Source organism: Enoplosus armatus, assembly GCF_043641665.1.
Source record: "Enoplosus armatus isolate fEnoArm2 chromosome 3 unlocalized genomic scaffold, fEnoArm2.hap1 SUPER_3_unloc_1, whole genome shotgun sequence".
In the NCBI taxonomy this organism is placed as follows: Eukaryota; Metazoa; Chordata; class Actinopteri; order Centrarchiformes; family Enoplosidae; genus Enoplosus; species Enoplosus armatus.
Genome location: NW_027261182.1, coordinates 33,647 through 56,751, shown reverse-complemented (window position 1 = coordinate 56,751; position 23,105 = coordinate 33,647). Strand labels below are relative to the sequence as shown.

The 23,105-nt window shown below is 39.9% G+C and overlaps 2 protein-coding genes across 2 annotated transcripts; both read right to left on the bottom strand.

Moving 5' to 3' along the window:
- Positions 1 to 202: 202 nt before the first annotated feature.
- On the bottom strand, positions 203 to 5,454 carry LOC139307108 (butyrophilin subfamily 2 member A2-like). Its single transcript, XM_070930993.1, has 6 exons — positions 5,302 to 5,454; positions 4,376 to 4,705; positions 3,919 to 3,972; positions 2,366 to 2,644; positions 699 to 803; positions 203 to 503 (listed from the first exon to the last, which is right to left on the bottom strand). The coding sequence occupies exons 1-6, from the start codon at positions 5,399 to 5,401 to the stop codon at positions 448 to 450; spliced, it is 924 nt and encodes a 307-aa protein (XP_070787094.1). The 5' UTR covers positions 5,402 to 5,454; the 3' UTR covers positions 203 to 447.
- A 7,204-nt stretch (positions 5,455 to 12,658) lies between these two features.
- LOC139307099 (CD276 antigen homolog) lies at positions 12,659 to 22,515 on the bottom strand. The gene is made up of 5 exons (XM_070930981.1): positions 22,363 to 22,515; positions 21,207 to 21,530; positions 17,625 to 17,903; positions 13,009 to 13,294; positions 12,659 to 12,731 (listed from the first exon to the last, which is right to left on the bottom strand). Exons 1-5 carry the CDS (start codon positions 22,460 to 22,462, stop codon positions 12,659 to 12,661), a joined length of 1,062 nt encoding a protein of 353 aa, XP_070787082.1. The 5' UTR covers positions 22,463 to 22,515.
- Positions 22,516 to 23,105: the final 590 nt, after the last annotated feature.

The following is a 23,105-nucleotide window of genomic DNA, read 5'->3' as shown; positions in this document are numbered from 1 at the left end:
TGGCATGCTGTTATCTGACTGTTGCTGATGTTGAGCTCATTACGAGGACAGTTGATAAAAACACTTGGTTCAGGTCAGGGAAAGACTGTGGTCCTGTTGATGGGACGTGCTAATGCTTCCATATGGACGCACAATGAGCTACATGCACATTCGCCACCTCAACAACTTACTTTTCATCAGCCACCATCACAACTATCTGCCTCCCCACAACCCTAATCCTAACCTTAACCTAAAACTGATTCTAACTTTAACCTTAAAACCAGCTCTTAACCCTCAAACTGCCTCAACTAAGTGAGGACCAGCCAACATGTCCTCACTGTCATACAGTATGGTCTAGACCTCAAACTGGGTCTCACACACACACACACACACACACACACACACACACACACACACACACACACACACCAACTTCACAGCACATGTAAAGCTAGTTAAGTTTCTGGATCAGGTAGAAGGATTGGGGTCCTTTAGGGGGTCTGACTCTGGTGGTGAAGCTGAACCTGCAGGAAGGAAAACAAAGTTATATTCAAGAAAATCCCACCTGACTTGATCCTGTTTGTAAATACCAACATGATGCTTAATGCCTGAGAAGATAAAACAACTGTCAAGACTCTGAACATGAGAAACATATGAAGAACGTGTTGTGTTTTCTGCTCATCATGAATATGTTGAGACAAGAAATTATCTCAACTCACCTTTCTTACAATTAATTTTGATGCAGCCTTTGACTACAAGCACAGCTAGAAGAAGAAGAACACCAACAAGAACTGCAACACCAACAACCAATCCAGTGGGGAACTCTGCAACAGATGAGAAAGAGTTGATGTAACAGTCAGAATGTAGCTGCATATCATATACAGCAGATTGGACATCACAGCCGACACAAAGAGAACAACTAAAGGTGTGCGTGCTCCTGAAACCTAAAGTCTCAAACTATGGGCAGATAAAAACACCACTGGGATGACTCTCAGCAGGAACACTGATGTCAGCATTGATCTTGAGGCCAGCCTCCTCCTGCTTGGCTGCACAGCTCAGAGGCTGCTTCTGGTTTTGGTCTCGGTAGCGAGGAGGCTGATGTTGTAGCGTCGTCCTCTTTCTGAGACGTGCCGCTCATCAGCAGGAACAATGTTTGAATCGCTGTCCTGCCGCCTCCACTTCAGGCTGTTTACACGTGACTGCTGCTAAACTCCCGCTGTACCTGAGATCTGCAAACGTGTGAGGCGATCTGCGTGCAGCCGAGGTTCTCTACACCCTGAGCCGAGGCTACGATGGACTCTGGACTACGTCTCGTCAGCACGTCTGTATTTCACCATGGTCGTTGTTACAGCGAGTGTTGATGAGCTTTGTTCAAAGAAAATATTAACCATCCGGCGAAACATGAGGCGTAGCTAGGTTTATGTTTCACTGAGCAGTAAAAGTACGATTTGAGGTACTTGTACTTGACTTGAGTATTTGCATTTTATATTACTTTGTACTTCTACTTCACTACATTTATCAGACAGATGTAGCAACTAGTTCCTTTGATCTTACATACAAAACATGTGATATCTGATAAAATATAATGTTTTTGCTACTTTAATTTTGCTGATACTTTTATACTTTTACTCAAGTGGACTTTTGAATGCAGGACTTAAACTTGTAACAGAGTATTTTTACACAGTGGTGTTGCTACTTTTACCGAAGTAGAGAATCAGAGGACTTCTTCCTCGCTGACTACTGCCCAGCGATGTGAACATTAAACCTGATCTCCACCTCTGAGTGTCCTCATGTTGTCTGTAATGAGACTCATGTGTGACTTGGCTGCTGTAACTCTGCAGTTTCCCATCGGGATCAATGAAGTCCTCTATCTCTCTATCTAATCTATTCATCTAATCACAGCTAATAAAACCTTCAGACAGCCTCGCTGTATTTTGGTGGCACATGTGACACAATAATTCTTCAATTTCACAACTTCTTTTCTTTTCTCTGGTGGAACAAACATGTCACTGATTCTGACGACTTCCGTCTCTAAATCACCTCGTGAGGTGTTTTCATGCCGATCCTCAGCTTCAGGTTGCAGCAGCCGTTTTTAAATCTGTTCCTGGGTTTGGTGTGAGAGACTGATCAGACTGATCTCAAGATTTACTACAAACTCCACTTCTTTCTGTTATTTCCCTCCACAGCGTCTCATTCTTCCTCTCATCTCTGTAGATTCATCAAGTGGAGTCTTTGAAACATTTTCCACATCAGTAGACTTGTCTTTATTCTAATTTCAAACGCTGAGATAATTCACTTTGCCTTCAGTCTGAACACACGTTCAACTTTTTAAAAACTAATAACACATGAATAAATAAAATTCTTTGATGATTAAAATACCACTGACCATTCATAAGCACAAAGGTCTCAGCGTGAATCTGATGGTAAATCTCCTCCTGAGTAGCAACACAGCGATAGCGGTCGGTCTTGGTCACAGTAGTTTGGAGGATGATGTCGTAGCTGCCTCCTCTTTCTGAGACCTGAAGTTCTTTAGCAGGAAGGATGTTTCCAGCACTGTCCTGCCACTCTACTGTAGGCTTTGGAGAAGCACCTCGAACAACACACTGCAGCAGCGACCAGTCCTTTGTTTGATTAAGTATTGTGACGTATGGCTTTGGAGCTGCACCTGTGAAGATGATATAAACAATAGAGTATAAAAGGACAATTACAGCATTAAAAATGTAATATCTGGATGTTCTTTTTCATCCATTCTCAAAACACAGGAGGAGAGAAACAGAAAAGCACAACATATGACTCCATTACATCTCCCATCATTGTTTGACAGGGTATGACATTTCAAACAATTTAAACATCAGTCAGATTCTGACTCATATCATGGCAGAAACACACACACACAGAATTTCTGCGATATTTGTTGAGCTACAACCAGGGTTCGTACAGTTTTTTAGGAGTAAAATTCAAGCCCTTTTCAAGCACTTTCAAGGTACCTAAACCAAAAATGTCCTTTTTTTTTTTCTTGAAGCCTTTATGACATCAAAATTGTTACTATAAATGAAATTATGAATAATAAAGTTTACAGAATTGCTTTATACCTATAGCAATCAATGTATATTGTCCCTTTGTGTATTTTACCAGCTGTTCATATTCACTTTGATTGTATGCTTGGATCATGAATATTTCAGGCTTGCTTCAGACACCAGACGACAAACATATATGACGACTGGATGGTTTCGATTCAAATATTTAGAGATTTTTTTAGTTTGCATGAGTGATTGTGTCTTGTGATTTTTCAAGGAGCATACTCGAATTCAAGAACATAAAGGGTTAAACTTAAAAATCGAAACATAGCGTCTTCAAAGGTGTTAGTGAGAATATTTTTAATCATGCTGCTCGAATGGAAAATGATTCATAAGATCTACTGAAATTCTGCCTCGATGATCAAGTAAAGATCATGAACAATTTCAGTGTTTCACTTCATTTTTATAATTTAAAAAAACATAAGAGCATCTACTGTCAGCGAGGGTAGACTAAATGCAGCTTCCAATATGATCATAACATTTAATCAACATCTCTCTAAAACAGTTTCAACATAAACTGATTATAACCTCCATGAATATTTATTCCTGGGCTGTTTAGTTTGAGCTATGTGTACTTAATAAATTGAGTGTTTGTAGCTTGTGACCAGTGAACAACACAACAATAAACACTGTTTCTAGTGACTGTCATTATAAAGTCTGTAAAACGGAAGTATTTTTGAATAAACCTTCTAAATCTTTAACATTGACAAAAACTTGACAGACGCTAGTTTATTATAAACGTCTCTTTTCAGTGAGGTTTACAGATTTAAAGTGTTTCTGAATGATATCAGGTCTGTGGAGCCAAACTCACAGCACATACACGTGACAGGTAGAGAGTGACGTCATCAAAATCAGGACTCACCTGGGTGGTTTTCCTCTAATCTGTTCTTTAAGATAATGCGCTCCGGATCAGGAGCTAAAAGGCAAAACAGAACATAATTCGTGATTATGTGATATTAACAACATGCCAGACGTGATATTCTGAACAAAACCTGAGACTTTTCCCCCTATTTGCTAAACTTCATCACTCAGTAAGACAAACATATGTTTGTGAAATGTTATCAACTTGGCAGACAAGTTACACTGTGGAAAAAATCTGAAATGTGTTTCCATGTTTATTGAGCAGAACTCCGACTGCTGGAATGTCATTGTGCAGAGTGACATAGAGAGGTAAGCACTCCAGATGTGGCTGCAGTGCTGTGGGGACGAGGCCCTGCCAGATGTGTATTCTGACTACTTGACAAAAGTCCACCTGGGACTTACACCAGTCGCATCAGGAAATGAGCGGACATCTTTAACCCTTTAATGAGAGCACTCACCAACTGCAAGCTGAAGGTGGAACATTTGACTTGGCTGAAGAAGTGAAAAAGTACAGGTGTAGATTCCACTGTCGGCCATCTTCGTGTTTCTGATGATTATGGAGGCGTTGCCGTTCTTCAGTTCATCGTGAAAATATGAGACGCGACCTTTGAACTGCTCATCTTGACCTGTCCGACCGTCATTCTTAAGAATGCCTGCTTCATACATGAACACCTGATTCTGACCGTCTTTCTTCCAGTCGAAGACTTTAAACTGAATGTCCTCCTTGGGGCTGAGGGAACAGGGTAACATGGCGTCTCTCCCTTCCTCCACGTCGATGACCTCTGGCCCTGGAAGATGAAAACATGTATTAATCAGTACGTTTACATGCAGAGTAACTAAGTTAAGACAGACATGTGGAAGTTTGATGTTAGGACAATATTTCAACTCATGATATAAGAAACTTCACTGTCCTCAGCAGATCCTTTGTGTTGCTCTTCAGATTGTATATTTTACTTTCTTACATATATTTATATTTAATCTGGAGTCTTGATTTTTTATATTTCTTTTTTGAAATGCTTATTTTTCACACTGGTCTTGTAGCACCAAGTTAAGAGCACACCACACTATTAATAATTAATAATTATTAATTATTGACATCAACACTGACTCGGCCGCCATCAGACTGTCTCTGTCTGCACACTCATAAAGAGGAAGAGGAAGAGAGAGAGGAAGCAAGACAGAGCGACTCAACTAAAACTAACCCAAACTTCAAACACTGCGCATGTCCGTTAGACGACTCTAATTAAGCAGGAGGAGACTGTTATTAGCCTAAATGATATCGCCTGTGTTGCGGAAGTACATGTTTTCATATTGATCTGTGCTAACTGTTACTAACACTGGTACAGGATATTGATCATTATCAGTCCGCCATTAGTTTTCTTACCGTTTCCATCAGCAAACGTTGTTCCGGACCGAGTCAGGAGACAGAGACACGCGAGAGGAAGAAGCTTCATCGTTGTTGAAGTCACCGGAACATCAAACATCACTTTAACTTCACTGGAACGTCACTAACGGACATTTACCGACTTCTGGCTGCGTCACCTGCACATCCGAAACACTTTCGGTTTCTCAGCTTCCGCCAGCTGCAACTACAGCGACACTTCCGGCACGACCCTTCACAATAAAAGCGTGCCTTGTGAAATCACAAGAAGTGTACAAAGTATATGTGGGAGTACCACTCCTCCTGAGCAGGACTTTACCTTCACACTGACATTTGACTGTAGCTGTGTGAGGAGGAAGAGAAACCCTGAAGAAGAAAAATGAATCTGGCAGAAATCCTGCAGCCGGTTTAGTGTGTGGATATTTCTTCTATAATAACAGACAACAGTGGGTATACTGTACTTTCTATTTACACTCCTGCTGTGATTCAGTGTAAAAGGTCTCAATTCAATTCAATTCAATTTTATTTTATCTATATAGCTCCAAATCACAACAAAGTCATCTCATGACACTTTACAAAATAGAGCAGGTCTAGACCGACTCTTTATAATGTTATTACAGAGACCCAACAGGTCCCACCATGAGCAAGCACTTTGGCGACAGTGGCAAGAAAAACTTCCTTTTAAGAGGCAGAAACCTCGAGCAGAGATGTATGGCAGCACTAGCTGTAGAAATAGCAGCTATAGTTATAATAATACTGGAAATATGACTGATAATAGTAGTTACAGCTGTAATACTAGCTGAGATTAATAATAGCAGCTTTAATAGTAACAGAACTACGACTAAACATAATAACTGTAGTGATGAGAGTCAGGCAGGCCCATGGCGGCAGCAGCACCCAGGCGTACCAGGACCACGATCCACAGCGACCTGCGAGTCGACAAAGCACAAAGAAACTCTGGGGAAGAAATAAAGTTAGTAACATGCATTGGACTGTGATGAATGTGCAAAGATGAGGAGGGAGAGGAGGAAAGCTCAGTGCATCATGGGAAGTCTCCGCAGCAGTGTACGCCTATAGCAGCATAACTAGGGGGCTGGTCCAGGCAGGCCTGAGCCAGCCCTTAACTATAAGCGTTATCAAAAAGCAAAGTTTTAAGCCTACTCTTAAAAGTAGAGAGTGTGTCTGCCTCCTGGACCCAAACTGGGAGCCGATTCCACAGGAGAGGAGCTCGATAGCTGAAGGCTCTGGCTCCTGTTCTGCTTTTGGAGACTCTAGGAACCACAAGCAGCACTGCATTCTGGGAGCGCAGTGCTCTAGTGGGGTAACAGGGTACTATGAGCTCTTTAAGATATGATGGTGCCTGACCAGTAAGAGCTTTGTAGGTGAGGAGAAGGATTTTAAACTCTATTCTAGATTTTACAGGGAGCCAGTGCAGAGAAGCTAATACAGGAGAAATATGATCTCTTTTCCTGGTTCCTGTCAGTACACGTGCCGCAGCATTCTGGATCAGCTGGAGAGTCCTCAGGGACTTATTGGGACAGCCTGATAATAAGGAATTGCAATAATCCAGCCTAGACGTAACAAATGCATGGACTAATTTTTCTGCATCTGTTTGAGACAGAATCTTCCTGATTTTTGCAACGTTACGGAGGTGAAAGAAGGCAGTCCGTGAAGTTTGTTTTACGTGGGAGTTAAAGGACATGTCCTGATCAAAGACAACTCCGAGATTCCTCACGGTGGCGCTGGATGCTATGATTAATATACAGCTGTAACTGCCCTTCATGAAGCTGTTAGTGGTAAACTATCTCTCTGTGTGTTGTTTGAAATATATCTGCTGTGTTGTTTCAGTCAAAAAGTCTTTATTAAAAACAGCTGTTACAAAACATGGATCGTGTTAGAATCCGGCCAACACAGAATCACCACTTTAAAAACAGTCCCAACACACAGTTTGACGTGTTTCATGTTTTATTCAAACGTTTGGATGGAAATGATGAAGCGCTGCCTGAAATGACATGATGCCCTACAAGTGCATCATCAGTTACCAACATAAACAGACATGAACGTTCAGAGAGCGCACAGTTCAAATATCACAGTCAACAGCAGCAAACACTCAGCGTCCAGTTTATTAGGTACACCGAGCTGCAGCTAACGCACTCTGATGCAACAGTCCTGCAGTAAATCCTGCCTGCATTATAAAGACAGGTGTTTCTGTTGTTTCACCTGCCCTCGCTGATGTAACTGGGGTGGACAAAATATTAGAAACACCTGTCAGTATAAGACGATACAGACAAACTGCAGCCTCACATAGCTGAATCAACTCCTCTCTGAAACTGAACATTACAACCTTCATGAAGGAGGATTTACTGCAGGACTGTTGCATCACACTGCAGTCGTTTTAGCTCGGTGTACCTAATAAACTGGACACTGAGTGTACAGTTCAGTGTGTAACTGTACCTGACAGACTCTGGCTCAGCACCTTAACAAATAAAAACAAGCAATACAATAACACAAATATGAAAATAAAAAGTTAAGTCACATTATATTTCACTTCAGCTGAACAATATTCACATTCTTTTACAGATCAACAGCTTTAGTTCAGTGACGTCTAAATGTTTCTTTAATGCCCACGTCTCGCTCAGTCTGGACCTTTAAGAACTACAAGCAGTTTGATCACATTTGGTACATTAACAGCATGTATACAGAGCTTCTGCTCCTCGTTCATCCAGTCACACACACTCACACACCGATGGCAGCGAGCTACCATGCAAGGTGCTGGTCTGACCATCGGGGGCAATTTGGGGTCCAGCGTCTTGCTCAAGGACACTGGGACATGTGGACAGGAGGAGCCGGGGATCCGACCTCCGACCCTGACGGACGACCCGCTAGTAAGCTGAGTTTGAAAGGATTTGATGTCACGTGGTCTGGACCATCACAGTCCTCATTCTTCAGGCCTCAGACAGAAGTCACTCGTCTGTCTCCGGCTCATCAAACATGCTGCTGTTGGACTTTAACTCTTTACAGGAGAACACAAACAGGAGCTTCCACTCTTCACTAGCTGCCTGAGAGTTTTACAGTTTCACATTTCACAGTGAAGCTCCTGAACACATCACAGAGGTTTTAACCTCTTCTGAGCTGCAGCAGCCTGAAATCCTCAGTCAGGGGTCTCCTGGTCCTTTCAGGTCACCTGATGTGTGACTGGACTTTTTCGGTCGGAGCCTCTTAGCTTTCAACTTCTATAAAACTCGCTTCTATCTGAACTTTAGTTTAATCGGGTCCTTTTTAACTTGGTCCATTTTAATTCTGCTGTGTCACTTTTATGATGTATTTTCATGACTTGTTCTATTATCCTGCTTTGCTGTCTGATTGTTTCTATATTTTCTTCACAGTTTCTTTGTGTTTCTATGCAGCTCCGTCGGATTCATCCAGCTACTACAGTATAATGTCCTCAGCAACAGTCCAGTGGGCCCTTTTATCATCACTTGACTTTGTGCTGCCTGGAATGAAGTGAATCTACGTTGACGACAGTGCAAGAGTAAACATGAGACGCAGAAGATCATCAGAATATAAAAATAAAAGAAGAAGAGTGCAAGAAGTCGTCTTTGTCCTCAACGACATTAATAACAAGTAAAAGTGTGTTTGATTGATATTTTGATCTTAAAGCTGCACAAGAGTGGAACTCTGTCACACCAAGTATCAGAGTATTGATTTAATTCCCACTTAATGGAATGATTCATTAATCATCAGTCAGCATTAAAGGCCACTTGCTCTCTTCTGTTGTCACCTGGTTAACTCTGTCTGCTAACAACAAACTACCTTAACAACTCCTGACAGAACCGACCTCATCACCACACTCAGCAGTTACATGTGTGTTGGACCGTTCTGCAAAACAACACATTATTGTTGGAATAATGAATAAAAATGTTCTTTATTCCAACAACATCTGTCCAGGGCGTCTACAGTCTGTTAATGTACAGATGAGGCCAGATGCAGGCCGAGTGAAAAGTCTGCTGGAAGTCAAGTTTCCATCCAAATGAGGCGCAAAGTTCAACAGAACGTCCAGAAAATCAGCAAAGTAATCTGCGTTTCCATCTGCTACTATTACAGGAATATTATATTATATTATATTATATTATATTATTATGAGTTGGACACATGGAGATAAACAGCTGGCGGCTCTCATTCTCCACTCGGTGCCATTAAATCATTCCAGATGTCGTTCAAACATCCAACAAGCATGTCGGTCGAAGCGCGCTGAAGCCTTTTTTCTTCGACAGACTTTTGTGTCCCACACTTGGAAACTATTTGTGAGTATTTTGTTTGACCAGATATTGAGAGATAATGACTATATATTGTGGCATGCTGTTATCTGGCTGTTGCTGATGTTGAGCTCATTACGAGGACAGTTGATAAAAACACTTGGTTCAGGTCAGGGAAAGACTGTGGTCCTGTTGATGGGACGTGCTAATGCTTCCATATGGACGCACAATGAGCTACATGCACATTCGCCACCTCAACAACTCACTTTTCATCAGCCACCATCACAACTATCTGCCTCACCACAACCCTAATCCTAACCTTAACCTAAAACTGATTCTAACTTTAACCTTAAAACCAGCTCTTAACCCTCAAACTGCCTCAACTAAGTGAGGACCAGCCAACATGTCCTCACTGTCATACAGTATGGTCTAGACCTCAAACTGGGTCTCACACACACACACACACACACACACACAAACACACACACACACACACACACACACCAACTTCACAGCACATGTAAAGCTAGTTAAGGTTCTGGATCAGGTAGCAACACTGGATGATTGGGGTTCTTTGTCTCTGGTGAACCAGAACCTGCAGGAAGGAAAACAAAGTTATATTCAAGAAAATCCCACCTGACTTGATCCTGTTTGTAAATACCAACATGATGCTTAATGCCTGAGAAGATAAAACAACTGTCAAGACTCTGAACATGAGAAACATATGAAGAACGTGTTGTGTTGTCTGCTCATCATCAATATGTTGAGACAAGAAATTATCTCAACTTACCTTTCTTACATCTGAGGTTGATGCAGCCTTTGACTACAAGCACAGCTTGAAGAACTCCAACAACAAGAAGAGTAACGAGAACTGCAACAACAACTGCAACACCAACAACCAATCCAGTGGAGGACTCATTGGACGACTCTGCAACTGATGACAAAGAGTTGATGTAACAGTCAGAATGTAGCTGCATATCATATACAGCAGATTGGACATCACAGCCGACACAAAGAGAACAACTAAAGGTGTGCGTGCTCCTGAAACCTAAAGTCTCAAACTATGGGCAGATAAAAACACCACTGGGATGACTCTCAGCAGGAACACTGATGTCAGCATTGATCTTGAGGCCAGCCTCCTCCTGCTTGGCTGCACAGCTCAGAGGCTGCTTCTGGTTTTGGTCTCGGTAGCGAGGAGGCTGATGTTGTAGCGTCGTCCTCTTTCTGAGACGTGCCGCTCATCAGCAGGAACAATGTTTGAATGGCTGTCCTGCCGCCTCCACTTCAGGCTGTTTACACGTGACCGCTGCTAAACTCCCGCTGTACCTGAGATCTGCAAACGTGTGAGGCGATCTGCGTGCAGCCGAGGTTCTCTACACCCTGAGCCGAGGCTACGATGGACTCTGGACTACGTCTCGTCAGCACGTCTGTATTTCACCATGGTCGCTGTTACAGCGAGTGTTGATGAGCTTTGTTCAAAGAAAATATTAACCATCCAGCAAAACATGAGGCGTAGCTAGGTTTATGTTTCACTGAGCAGTAAAAGTACAATTTGAGGTACTTGTACTTGACTTGAGTATTTCCATTTTATATTACTTTGTACTTCTACTTCACTACATTTATCAGACAGATGTAGCAACTAGTTCCTTTGATCTTACATACAAAACATGTGATATCTGAGAAAATATAATGTTTTTGCTACTTTAATGTTGCTGATACTTTTATACTTTTACTCAAGTGGACTTTTGAATGCAGTTCACTTTTACTTGTACTTGTACTGTGCTTAAGTACAGATTTGAGGTACTTGTACTTTACTTGAGTACTTCCATTTTATGCTACTTTATACTTCTACTTCACTACATTTCAATGGAAATATTTGTCTTTTTAGTTACTTTGATTTTACATACAATATATATGATCAAGTTATAAAATAATACTTTTATATAATACTTTTGCTACTTTAGGTACATTTGAAATGGACTTTGAATGCAGGACTTTTACTTGTAACAGAGTATTTTTACACTGTGGTGTTGCTACTTTTACTGAAGTAGAGAATCAGAGGACTTCTTCCTCGCTGACTTATGCCCAGCGATGTGAACATTAAACTCATGATGTGCTTCTTGGTGGTGGGGGGGCTCTACAGTTATCGGGGCACAATGGGAGCGGAGCGACACACAGTCTGGATTTATGCAGCGTGAGACTCCTGAAGCTCCAACTCTTCAAGCTAAATACACTTTCAACTCATTAATAAAAGGCCGTAAAGAATATTTGGAGATTCTCGTACACAGACACAGATCTGAGGACACACGTACAGACTGAGATACACTTTCAGATCTCTCCACATACATCTGTAAATAATACAGCTCTATACAATTCTTCCTTTTCAGCTGACAAACGCTCAGAAAAGATCACAGTGGAATCTAGATTTTCTGTTGGGAGAATGTTTCAGAGCATGATCATTTATTTTGCTGTGAAACAACAGGTCTGGTCATGATTTCTGAATCTGAATTCATCCTTCAGCATCAAATCCATTCAGAAGATCTCTCATCAGCTTCTGCTGCTTTAATACTCAGAATTACTACAATTATAAAATGATAACTCGTGTTTGAACCTTGAAGCTACAACCTGAATAAGAGCTGATGATGATCAGATATCTTTTCTTTTTGCACTAATCACAAGTCGACACTGTGCAGTAAAGACTGCAGGTCCAAAGCCTTTCTGTGCCTCCGTGGTATCATATTATCACCAGGAACTATCACTGTATATATTCACAGTCAAAGTCTGGTCCTAGTTGTTAGTTTCACTTCAGTTTCTAGTGAAGAAATAAAAGAATCAAACCTGATCTCCACCTCTGAGTGTCCTCATGTTGTCTGTTATGAGACTCATGTGTGACTTGGCTGCTGTAACTCTGCAGTTTCCCATCGGGATCAATGAAGTCCTCTATCTCTCTATCTAATCTATTCATCTAATCACAGCTAATAAAACCTTCAGACAGCCTCGCTGTATTTTGGTGGCACATGTGACACAATAATTCTTCAATTTCACAACTTCTTTTCTTTTCTCTGGTGGAACAAACATGTCACTGATTCTGACGACTTCCGTCTCTAAATCACCTCGTGAGGTGTTTTCATGCCGATCCTCAGCTTCAGGTTGCAGCAGCCGTTTTTAAATCTGTTCCTGGGTTTGGTGTGAGAGACTGATCAGACTGATCTCAACATTTACTACAAACTCCACTTCTTTCTGTTATTTCCCTCCACAGCGTCTCATTCTTCCTCTCATCTCTGTAGATTCATCAAGTGGAGTCTTTGGAACATTTTCCACATCAGTAGACTTGCCTTTATTCTAATTTGAAACACTTTGAGATAATTCACTTTGCCTTCAGTCTGAACACACATTCAACTTTTTAAAACCTAATAACACATGAATAAATAAAATTCTTTGAAGATTAAAATACCACTGACCACTGATATGCACAGAGATCTCAGCATGAATCTGATGGTTGATCTCCTCCTGAGTAGCAACACAGCGATAGCGGTCGGTCTTGGTCACAGTAGTTTGGAGGATGATGTCGTAGCTGCCTCCTCTTTCTGAGACCTGTGTGTCTTTAACAGGAAGGATGTTTCCAGCACTGTCCTGCCACTCTACTGTAGGCTTTGGAGAAGCACCTCGAACAACACACTGCAGCAGCGACCAGTCCTTTGTTTCATCAAGTATTGTGATGTATGGTTCTGGAGCTGCACCTGTGAAGATGAAGTGTAAACAGACAACAAGTGACACATCAGTTATAAAGGACAATTACAGGATTATGTATGTATATTGTTCAGCCCTTCTCTGCTTGTAAATGAAGATTAAAGTGTTTAAGAGAAAAGTACAATATAAGCCTCAGTTGCACCTCCCTGCATTGTTAGATAGGAGATGATATTTCACACTTTTAACTTCCACCAAACGTTTGGTGACTATTTACAAGTGCAAACACTATTTGTGACTCATATGATGACAGAAGCACAGACACAGTGAAGACGTTTGGACAACACTTGAGTTTTTACGTTACATTTGAAATGACATCACATGAAATGTGTTGTCTGACATGTAGACAATATTTTCTGTTACACTAAAGTAAAATAAAGAGTGTTAGAAAATATGAAACACAGGGTCTTCAACAGCATGTGCACCCCTTGTGTTATCAGGGCTGAACGTGTCAGTGATGCACTCAGTGGCCACTTTATTAGGTACACCTGTACAATCTAATGCATTAAGTTTCCTTTCATGATGGTTAGTGGTGGTGTTGAACTGGACTGCATTATATTCACAGGTGTTTCTAATATTCTGAGCCCTCATGTTGAAATTAGAAACACCTCTCAGTATAATGTAGTCCAGTACAACACCACCTTCAACTATGAGCTCAGTAACAAACATGTAGTTTCATTTACACACAAAGTCAACAACAACTGAACATTATGAACTTCATGAAGGCAGAATTTATAGCAGAGCTGTTGTATTGAATTGCAACAGACTGTACAGGTGTACCTAATAAAGTGACCACTGAGTGTATTTGATCAACAGTCTCATGCTGCCAGAATGGAAAACTGATCATCACAAAGAGGAAGGACAGCATCATCATCTATTTATTCTTTAAACTACACGTTTGTTCAGGTTTTAGAATTTGAATTCATCCATCACACTAAAATCCATAAAAATGTATTTGAGCAACATATAAATTACATTTTGATTGAATATTCTATATGAACCAAATGAGCCATAAATGAGGAACGAACTATTCCAAAATAAACATGCAAAACACTTTGAGTGTCACTAAAATAACATAAAACCTGTTATGAAATATGAAACTCAGGGTTTTCAAAAGAAAACAAACCTCTTGTGTCATAAATTGTATCAGTGAGAATTTTCTGCTCAACATCTTCGTGCTGCTCAGATCTCATATTCAGGTTTGAGACTCAGATTAAAAACTATTTGGAGGGATTTCCACTTCATGCTACTTTATACTTCTGCTTCACTAAATTTAAGAGGGAAATATTGTACTTTTGACTCCACTACATTTATCAGACAGATATACTTACTAGTTCATTTGATCTCACGTACAAAACATATCAGCAACTTATAGAATATAAGACTTTTTAATAATACTTTAACTTCTTCAAGTATGTTTTAAATACGTTTTGTTGATATTTTTACTCCAATGGACTCGAGTAAAGAATCAGAGTACTTCTTCCACACTGACTACTGCCCAGCGACGTGTCCAATCAGAAGACCTCTCATTCAGAATTACTACAAATATAAAATGATAAGTAATGTTAGAAACTTGTAGCTACAACCTGCATGAGATACATGATGATATAGTTTTGTTATTATTTTCACTGATACAGGGTGTGTGTGTATCTTTGCATTTCTAATTTTACATTTAAGGTTATTTATTAACTTCAGAAAACAAACACCTTCGTATTACTTTAGTGCAACAGAAAACACTGTTAAGAGTTCTAATAGAAGCATATTTCAAATCATGTTTAAGATTTTGTAGCAGAACAAATGATGCTGTAAGTTGAGGGACGTTCAAACGTTTCCGTTGTGCGTTCAATGATAAACCTTGAAGTGTGTTTACTGAGCTGAGAGACGTCGAGAGCAGAGTTACTGCTTGTTAGCTTGTTGCTTCATTAACTGGAGAAGAAATCAAGTTCAACCTGTTTACACTCAGTACTTCTGCTGTCAGGAAGCTGCAGGCAGAATCACACATCTGACTGTAAATCACAGCTGTGTATCGCACTATGCCGCCATCTTGTGTCCTCTGTGCTACGGCCTTACGCTTCAGTCATACGCCACCTGTGATTGGTTCAATCAGCCCACATGCTTTCGTGAGCTGCACACTGTCACATTTAATACAAACCACAAGCCAAATGTGAGTAAATGTGTGAAGTGGTGAACATCTGTGAACTCCTGGTTTCAGGCTCAGACAGAGGAGGATGATTCCTGCCCAGATTTAGAAATCAGAGCGTGAACAGTTTCACTGCTGTTTCATCTCCATTTTCACTTCAAGTCTAAATCTAATGCTGGACTTTAAGTTAGTTCTGCTTGTAATCAACCGACAACCAGCTATTGCAGAAGCAGTGAATGAAGTAACATTACTGCAAACATGTTGGTCATCTGGGACCTTCAGTGTAATGCAGTAGGCACTAATCACAAGTTGACACTGTGCAGTAAAGACTGCAGGTCCAAAGCCTTTCTGTGCCTCCATGGTATCATATTATCACCAGGAACTATCACTGTATATATTCACAGTCAAAGTCTGGTCCTAGTTGTTAGTTTCACTTCAGTTTCTAGTGAAGAAATAAAATAATAAAACCTGATCTGCATCTCTGAGTGTCCTCATGTTGTCAGTTATGAGACTCATTAATAAATCACTCTCTCTCTTATGTAATCTATCTAATTACAGCTAATAAATATTTTAGAGCCTCAGTATATTCTGGTGGCACACGTGATACATTCATTTGTTATACCCTGTTTTTCTTTTCACTTGTGGCACTAAATGTCAGCGATTGCTGTGATTTCAGTCTCTAAATCGGCCGACTGATCGGCCAGCTGTTCCTAAATCTATTACTGTGTTTGTGTGTGAAGTATCTACTAAATCATAAGTTACTGGGTTGCACCCTTCAGTCTTAAGGACCGTCTGAGTCGAGCCCTCAGTCATGTGTTAATTGGTTGCCAGGCAACATCTGTAGCTGCGTCCAATCAGAGAGCCGCCAACAATGAAAACATGGAAAATGATTTCAGCATCATAAGATTCAACATAACTTGCAGAAAATAAGTTTTAACGGTTTAAGTGAAATATCAAACTAAGCTACTAACACTTTGTAAAGGTCCAGCAGGTGTCGCTTTGTCTTCGTCTCTCTAGATGCACGTATGCAGGAATGTATTAGTTTTAGAATAATATGTGTTCATGCAGTTTAGAGTGAGAGGGAGGGAAACATGCTGCCTGACGGACATGACTGGGCCATTAAGTGGAACATTAGTATTGACATAACTGATCATTTTAGCAATATTATATTATTTAGTAGAATACCATTTAACAGTAAGACAAGTGGAGCTTGAACACTAGAGCTCCATTTTACACCAGAGTCATGTCAGATAATGTTCTATCACCTCATACACTGTGTTTTCTGCAGCAAACTAGTAAATGAAGCTACACCACAGTTACACCTGGTAGTTAGTATGTGGTAATCTCTCTAACAACAAGCTCAACTGTATGTAAGAATTACTTTGTGTGGTGTCACCCATTTTAATTTGGTGATGCAGAAATCTTCACTTGTTAACAACATATATATACGTACATATAACTAGGCCAAGTACAAAGAGGGGACTTGGATCAGGGCTGACCTTCAGTCTCTGCAGGCAGTGAAGAAGTGCTGCTGACAAGATCTGGGCATCAAAATGTGTGTTTTTATGGTGTAACATAGAATAGCTTGTGTTTTGGTACTATGAGTGTCATGCTGCACATCACTTCTCAATGTTCATCATTTCTGTCCTCAAACTTTTCCTCTGAAATGTAACTGCACATCATGAACAGCACATATAGTATTAGTGTATAATCATTAAAGAGAACGATTCATGATGTTCATGCTCCTAAAAGGTGAATTCAGACTGAACGCAAAGTTAACTTTTGCCTCTATTGAATCCTGTGAATTTGACTGTTGGAGTGTTTTACAGGATACTACTGATACAGACGTTAGCTATACCTACCAAGGAATTTGTGTGTGTGTGTGACAGATAAGACTGATCGCAAAGTTAACATCAAGTGCAGTTTGTTCAGTTATTTATCAGCAGACTTGTTCAGCAGACTTGTTCAGCAGACTTGTTCTCTCTCCCATCTCTGGTGATTGATGAAACAGCGTCATCATTTGTATAAATGATGGAATTTTTCACTCAGTTTGAAACCTTTTTCACTGGAGCAGATGTGCTCCAATTAGCTTTGCTTTGAGCAATTAACTTTACATTCAGTCTGAACATAGTAAAATTTTTCAAATTATTTACAGATTAAATCACTACTTAGAAGACTCTCACCATGGATATACACAGAGATCTCAGCATGAATCTGATGGTTGATCTCCTCCTGAGTAGCAACACAGCGATAGCGGTCGGTCTTGGACACAGTAGTTTGGAGGATGATGTCGTAGCTGCCTCCTCTTTCTGAGACCTGTGGTTCTTTAGCAGGAAGGATGTTTCCAGCACTGTCCTGCCACTCTACTGTAGGCTTTGGAGAAGCACCTCGAACAACACACTGCAGCAGTGACCAGTCCTTTGTATCCTCAAGTGATGTGACGTATGGTTCTGGAGCTGCACCTGTGAAGATGAAGTGTAAACAGACAATAAGTGACACATCAGTTATAAAGGATAATTACTGGATTATGTATGCATTTTGTTCAGACACTTGACATCTCAGACAATAGATTTCAAATAAAATAATTTTGCAGCCGAGTAAGTTGTGCAAAAAGTTGAGGGACGTCCAAACTTTTGAAAAGTGCTGCACATTCAATAATAAGCTACCAGTGTGTTTAATGTGCTGAGAGAAACAGAGCAAGAGAGGTTGTTACTTTATTTGCTGGAGAAAGATATTTACACTTTAATTCAGCTTCATTCTGCTGTAAACAAGGTGCCAGACAGAAGTAGAAATATACACACCAGACTGTTAATTGGTGTATGTTCACAGTATAATCCCTCTGTGTTACAGTCTTGTGATTGTAACATCATACAGCACCTATGATCTGGTGAATTAGCCTACATACGTTAGTGAGCTCAACAGTTTAGCATTTATTACAATCCACAAGCCAAATGTGAGTAAATGTGTGAAGTGTTGAACATCTGTGAACTCCTGGTTTCAGGCTCAGACAGAGGAGGGTGATTCCTGCCCAGATTTAGAAATCAGAATGTGGACAGTCTCCCCATTGTTTTTATTTACATCTTAACTGTAAGTCACAACATAATATTTGATTTGAAGTTAGTTCTGCTTGTAATGAAGCTTTCCTGCAATAAATCCTTCATGAAGGTTTTTGTTGAAACTGTTTAAAAGAGGTGTTGATTCGACTGTATGATCATTTTGGAGGCTGTAGATTGTGTTGCTATTGTGTTATATTGCGTTTTACTAACAGGTGTTTCTATTATTTTGTCCACAGAAACACCTGTTTCTATAACACAAAGCAGTTCAACAGCACCACAAACTACATCCTCTGAACTGAAAACTGAGCACCTTCATGAAAGGAGGATTTATTGGAAGACTGCTTTATTAAAAGCAGAACTATATTTAAATCCAGCATTACAACAAGACTCTGAAATTAGACTGTTAGTTTTAGATATGTGTACCTTATCAATTGTATTTATTTGAGTGTATTTGGTTTGTAATGTGATTTCCCATGGGGCTGGAAAACTAAATGTTCTAAGAACAATGCCTTTATGGATGTTAACATATCATATTAATCATATCATCATCCATAAGATGCACTGACTGATATATTGGATTTGGAACAGGTAACTTGAATTAAGTATTGGGGATCACAGAGAGTGACCACTGCACATTAAACACAATTTCTCGCTGTTATAAAACTGTAACAAAGAATTTCTTATAAACCATTTTATGTATAAACTTTTAATATCATCATCAATATCAAATTATTACAAACCAAATATGTGTTGGTGTATAATGTGTTCACTTATCAGTGATGAGTTACATCACACACGATGATGTAAAGATGAGTGACGTCATCAAAATCAGGACTCACCTGGGATGTTTTCCTCTAATCTGTTCTTTAAGATAAAGCGCTCTGGGTCAGGATCTATAAGGCAAAGCAGAACAGAATTATTAGAGTGATTATGTGATATTAACAACATGCCAGACGTAATATTCTGAACAAAACCTGAGACTTTTCCCCCTGTTTGCTGAATATCATTTTTCTGAGCTTCATCACTCAGGTGCGTGGGCGGCCTCACCAACACTGTTAATCCAACTGACAAAGCTTCAGATATCTGTGGGCTCTCTCCACTGCACAAACAAATACTTTACTATAATATTACTTTCAATATGAATATCAGTAGATGAGCAATACACTGTAAAAAATAAAGTACAAATCATTACATAACTCTGAATAAAATAAAAGCATTTTATTTATTATTATATGCCTTAATTAATGTTTGACATTAATGACTTAAGCAGTCTAGAGATGGTATGACAAAGAAATTTTAAAACAACAACATTTCGGTCAATTTAAAGTATTGACAAAAGATTTGACCAATGATGTTCAGTATCTCTGAAATCAGTAAACGCCCAGCAACAAAACAAGCCAATCCGCATCTTTCTACGATCTAAAGTGACGAAACTAACGGGCTTTTAACTCCAACAGCCAATCAGAGGAGAGCATCTTTACGCGAGCGCCACACATGTCTTATTGACAGCTACTTTCATCCAATGGTAAGTCAGCACCGTGAAAACACTCTGAGTTTGTAGCCACTTACATTACCTGCCTAACCATATACGGAAGTTAACGTTGTGCGACTTTCTGTGGTAGTGGGACACCCACAGAACAGAGAAACTTTATTTATATGTTTAGGGAGGCGTGATTCAATGATAATAAACATGTAAAACTTTATCTAAATATTAAGAACATATTTTTGCAGTCACATTTAACACTCAGGGACATTTCTTCAGAATCATAAAGAGATTTATTATCGTCATTTGGTAACTTTGGAGAAGTTTTAGAGAGCTCTGTGGACATCTGCTGGAGATGATCTGTACTGCACTTTCTAAAATATCTCAGAGCCACTTCAGCCTGTCAACCTAAAATGTGGTACAGACATTATAGACAAGTTGAGGGAGAGATCCTGTGAGTTTCAGCCTGACAGCCCATATTATGATTGATTCACTGTATTTGAAATATGAAGTGAAAGAAGGAAAACACAAAAGCTTCTGTCTTTTCCTGTTTAATTATTTACATATTAAACTCTTTTAGAGCTTGAAGTAAGATCAACACAGCTGATGAAAGCTCAGAGTGTTTTCTTTACAGTGATGTAATGGACACATGTCAGTTCCTCATGGTCTCTGTATTATACAGTTTAAAGTGGGCTGGTGTTCAGAGACAGAAAGGGACATAATTAAAAAGAGCCACAAGAGGTTAAGATAAAGCGCTCTGGGTCAGGATCTATAAGGCAAAGCAGAACAGAATTATTAGAGTGATTATGTGATATTAACAACATGCCAGACGTAATATTCTGAACAAAACCTGAGACTTTTCCCCCTGTTTGCTGAATATCATTTTTCTGAGCTTCATCACTCAGGTGCGTGGGCGGCCTCACCAACACTGTTAATCCAACTGACAAAGCTTCAGATATCTGTGGGCTCTCTCCACTGCACAAACAAATACTTTACTATAATATTACTTTCAATATGAATATCAGTAGATGAGCAATACACTGTAAAAAATAAAGTACAAATCATTACATAACTCTGAATAAAATAAAAGCATTTTATTTATTATTATATGCCTTAATTAATGTTTGACATTAATGACTTAAGCAGTCTAGAGATGGTATGACAAAGAAATTAAAATGAATAAATATGAGCATGTTAAAAGTGCCATCAGTCAAACTGTCACTCACCTACAACAAGCTTTATGTGGGATATTTGTTCGTTTGGGAAAGTACAGGTGTAGTTCCCACTGTCAGCCATCTTTGTTTTTTGGACTTTTATGGAGGCGTTGCCGTTCTTCAACTCTTCTTCAAAATGAAAAACCCGACCTTTGAAGAGTTCATCTTGACCTGCTCGGCCCTTATTGTAATGCTTGCCTGCTTCATACAGGAACACCTCCAGACCGTCTTTCTTCCAGTCAAACACCATTTTCTCAATGTTCTTCTTGGTGCTGAAGGAACACGGTAACATGACATCACTTCCTTCTTCCACGGCCACATTGATGACACTTGGCCCTGAAAGACAAAAACATAAAATCAAATAACACATTTACATGTGTCACCTGAGTCACTCTGAAGCAACAGTTCACAAGCAGTTTGGTCAGCAGTCAGATTTCTGTGGCGACTGAGAGCTCAACACACTTCAGCTCAGGAAAACATGTCAAACACACAACACACAAGCTAGAGTATAATATAACATCATTAATATAAAATAAAATACTGTGATAGACAGATAATGTAATTCAGTAATAATGAAATGTACAGGTGAACAGGTTGTAGACGGGTATCCATATATATAAATATAAATAAATATATACATGTATATATGTGATAAACCTCTTTTATATACTGAGATGTAAACAGGTGTGACCAGTATTTGTATGTACTGTGCCAGTAGTATAAGTATGCGATGGCAGTACTATGAAGTAGTATATAGTGTAACACCCAGACTTTATACTTCATCAGAAACATCAGAGACGTGTTTCAACCAATAATCTGGTTTGACACCAAGAAGCTTTGCTCGGAAACAGCAGCGCATTTCTCTGCAGGACGGAGACGACGCCCCGAACATCGTCCACATCTAAACACTGCGCATGTCTGTTAGACGACTCTAATTAACCAGGAGGAGGCTGCAATTAATGACATCACTGTTTTAATATTGACCTGTGCTGCTGATTATAATATCAAACTGTGTCAATGATCTTTCTGTTAAAATGCAGCTACATGCTGATGCTAACAGCTGCAGCTGCTGCTGTCATCTACCCGCCACTCAGAGACTTCGTACTATTCTGTTTCCAGATGTTTCAGCCATTCAGTCTAATTATCAGTCCGCCATTAGTTTTCTTACCGTTTCCATCAGCAAACGTTGTTCCGGACCGAGTCAGGAGACAGAGACACGCGAGAGGAAGAAGCTTCATCGTTGTTGAAGTCACCGGAACATCAAACATCACTTTAACTTCACTGGAACGTCACTAACGGACATTTACCGACTTCTGGCTGCGTCACCTGCACATCCGAAACACTTTCGGTTTCTCAGCTTCCGCCAGCAGCAACTACAGCGACACTTCCGGCACGACCCTTCACAATAAAAGCGTCGCGTCCATTTATATGACTCGTGAAAAGTTCATCTGGCTGAAATCCTGCAGCCGGTTTAGTGTGTGGATATTTCTTCTATAATAACAGACAACAGTGGGTATACTGTACTTTCTATTCACACTCCTCCTGTGATTCAGTGTAAAAGGTCTCCTCATGCTATGATTAATATACAGCTGTAACTGCCCTTCATGAAGCTGTTAGTGGTAAACTATCTCTCTGTGTGTTGTTTGAAATATATCTGCTGTGTTGTTTCAGTCAAAAAGTCTTTATTAAAAACAGCTGTTAGAAAACATGGATCATGTTAGAATCCGGCCAACACAGAATCATCACATTAAAAACAGTCCCAACACACAGTTTGAGGTGTTTCATGTTTTATTCAAACGTTTGGATGGAAATGATGAAGCGCTGCCTGAAATGACATGATGCCCTACAAGTGCATCATCAGTTAACAACATAAACAGACATGAACGTTCAGAGAGCGCACAGTTCAAATAT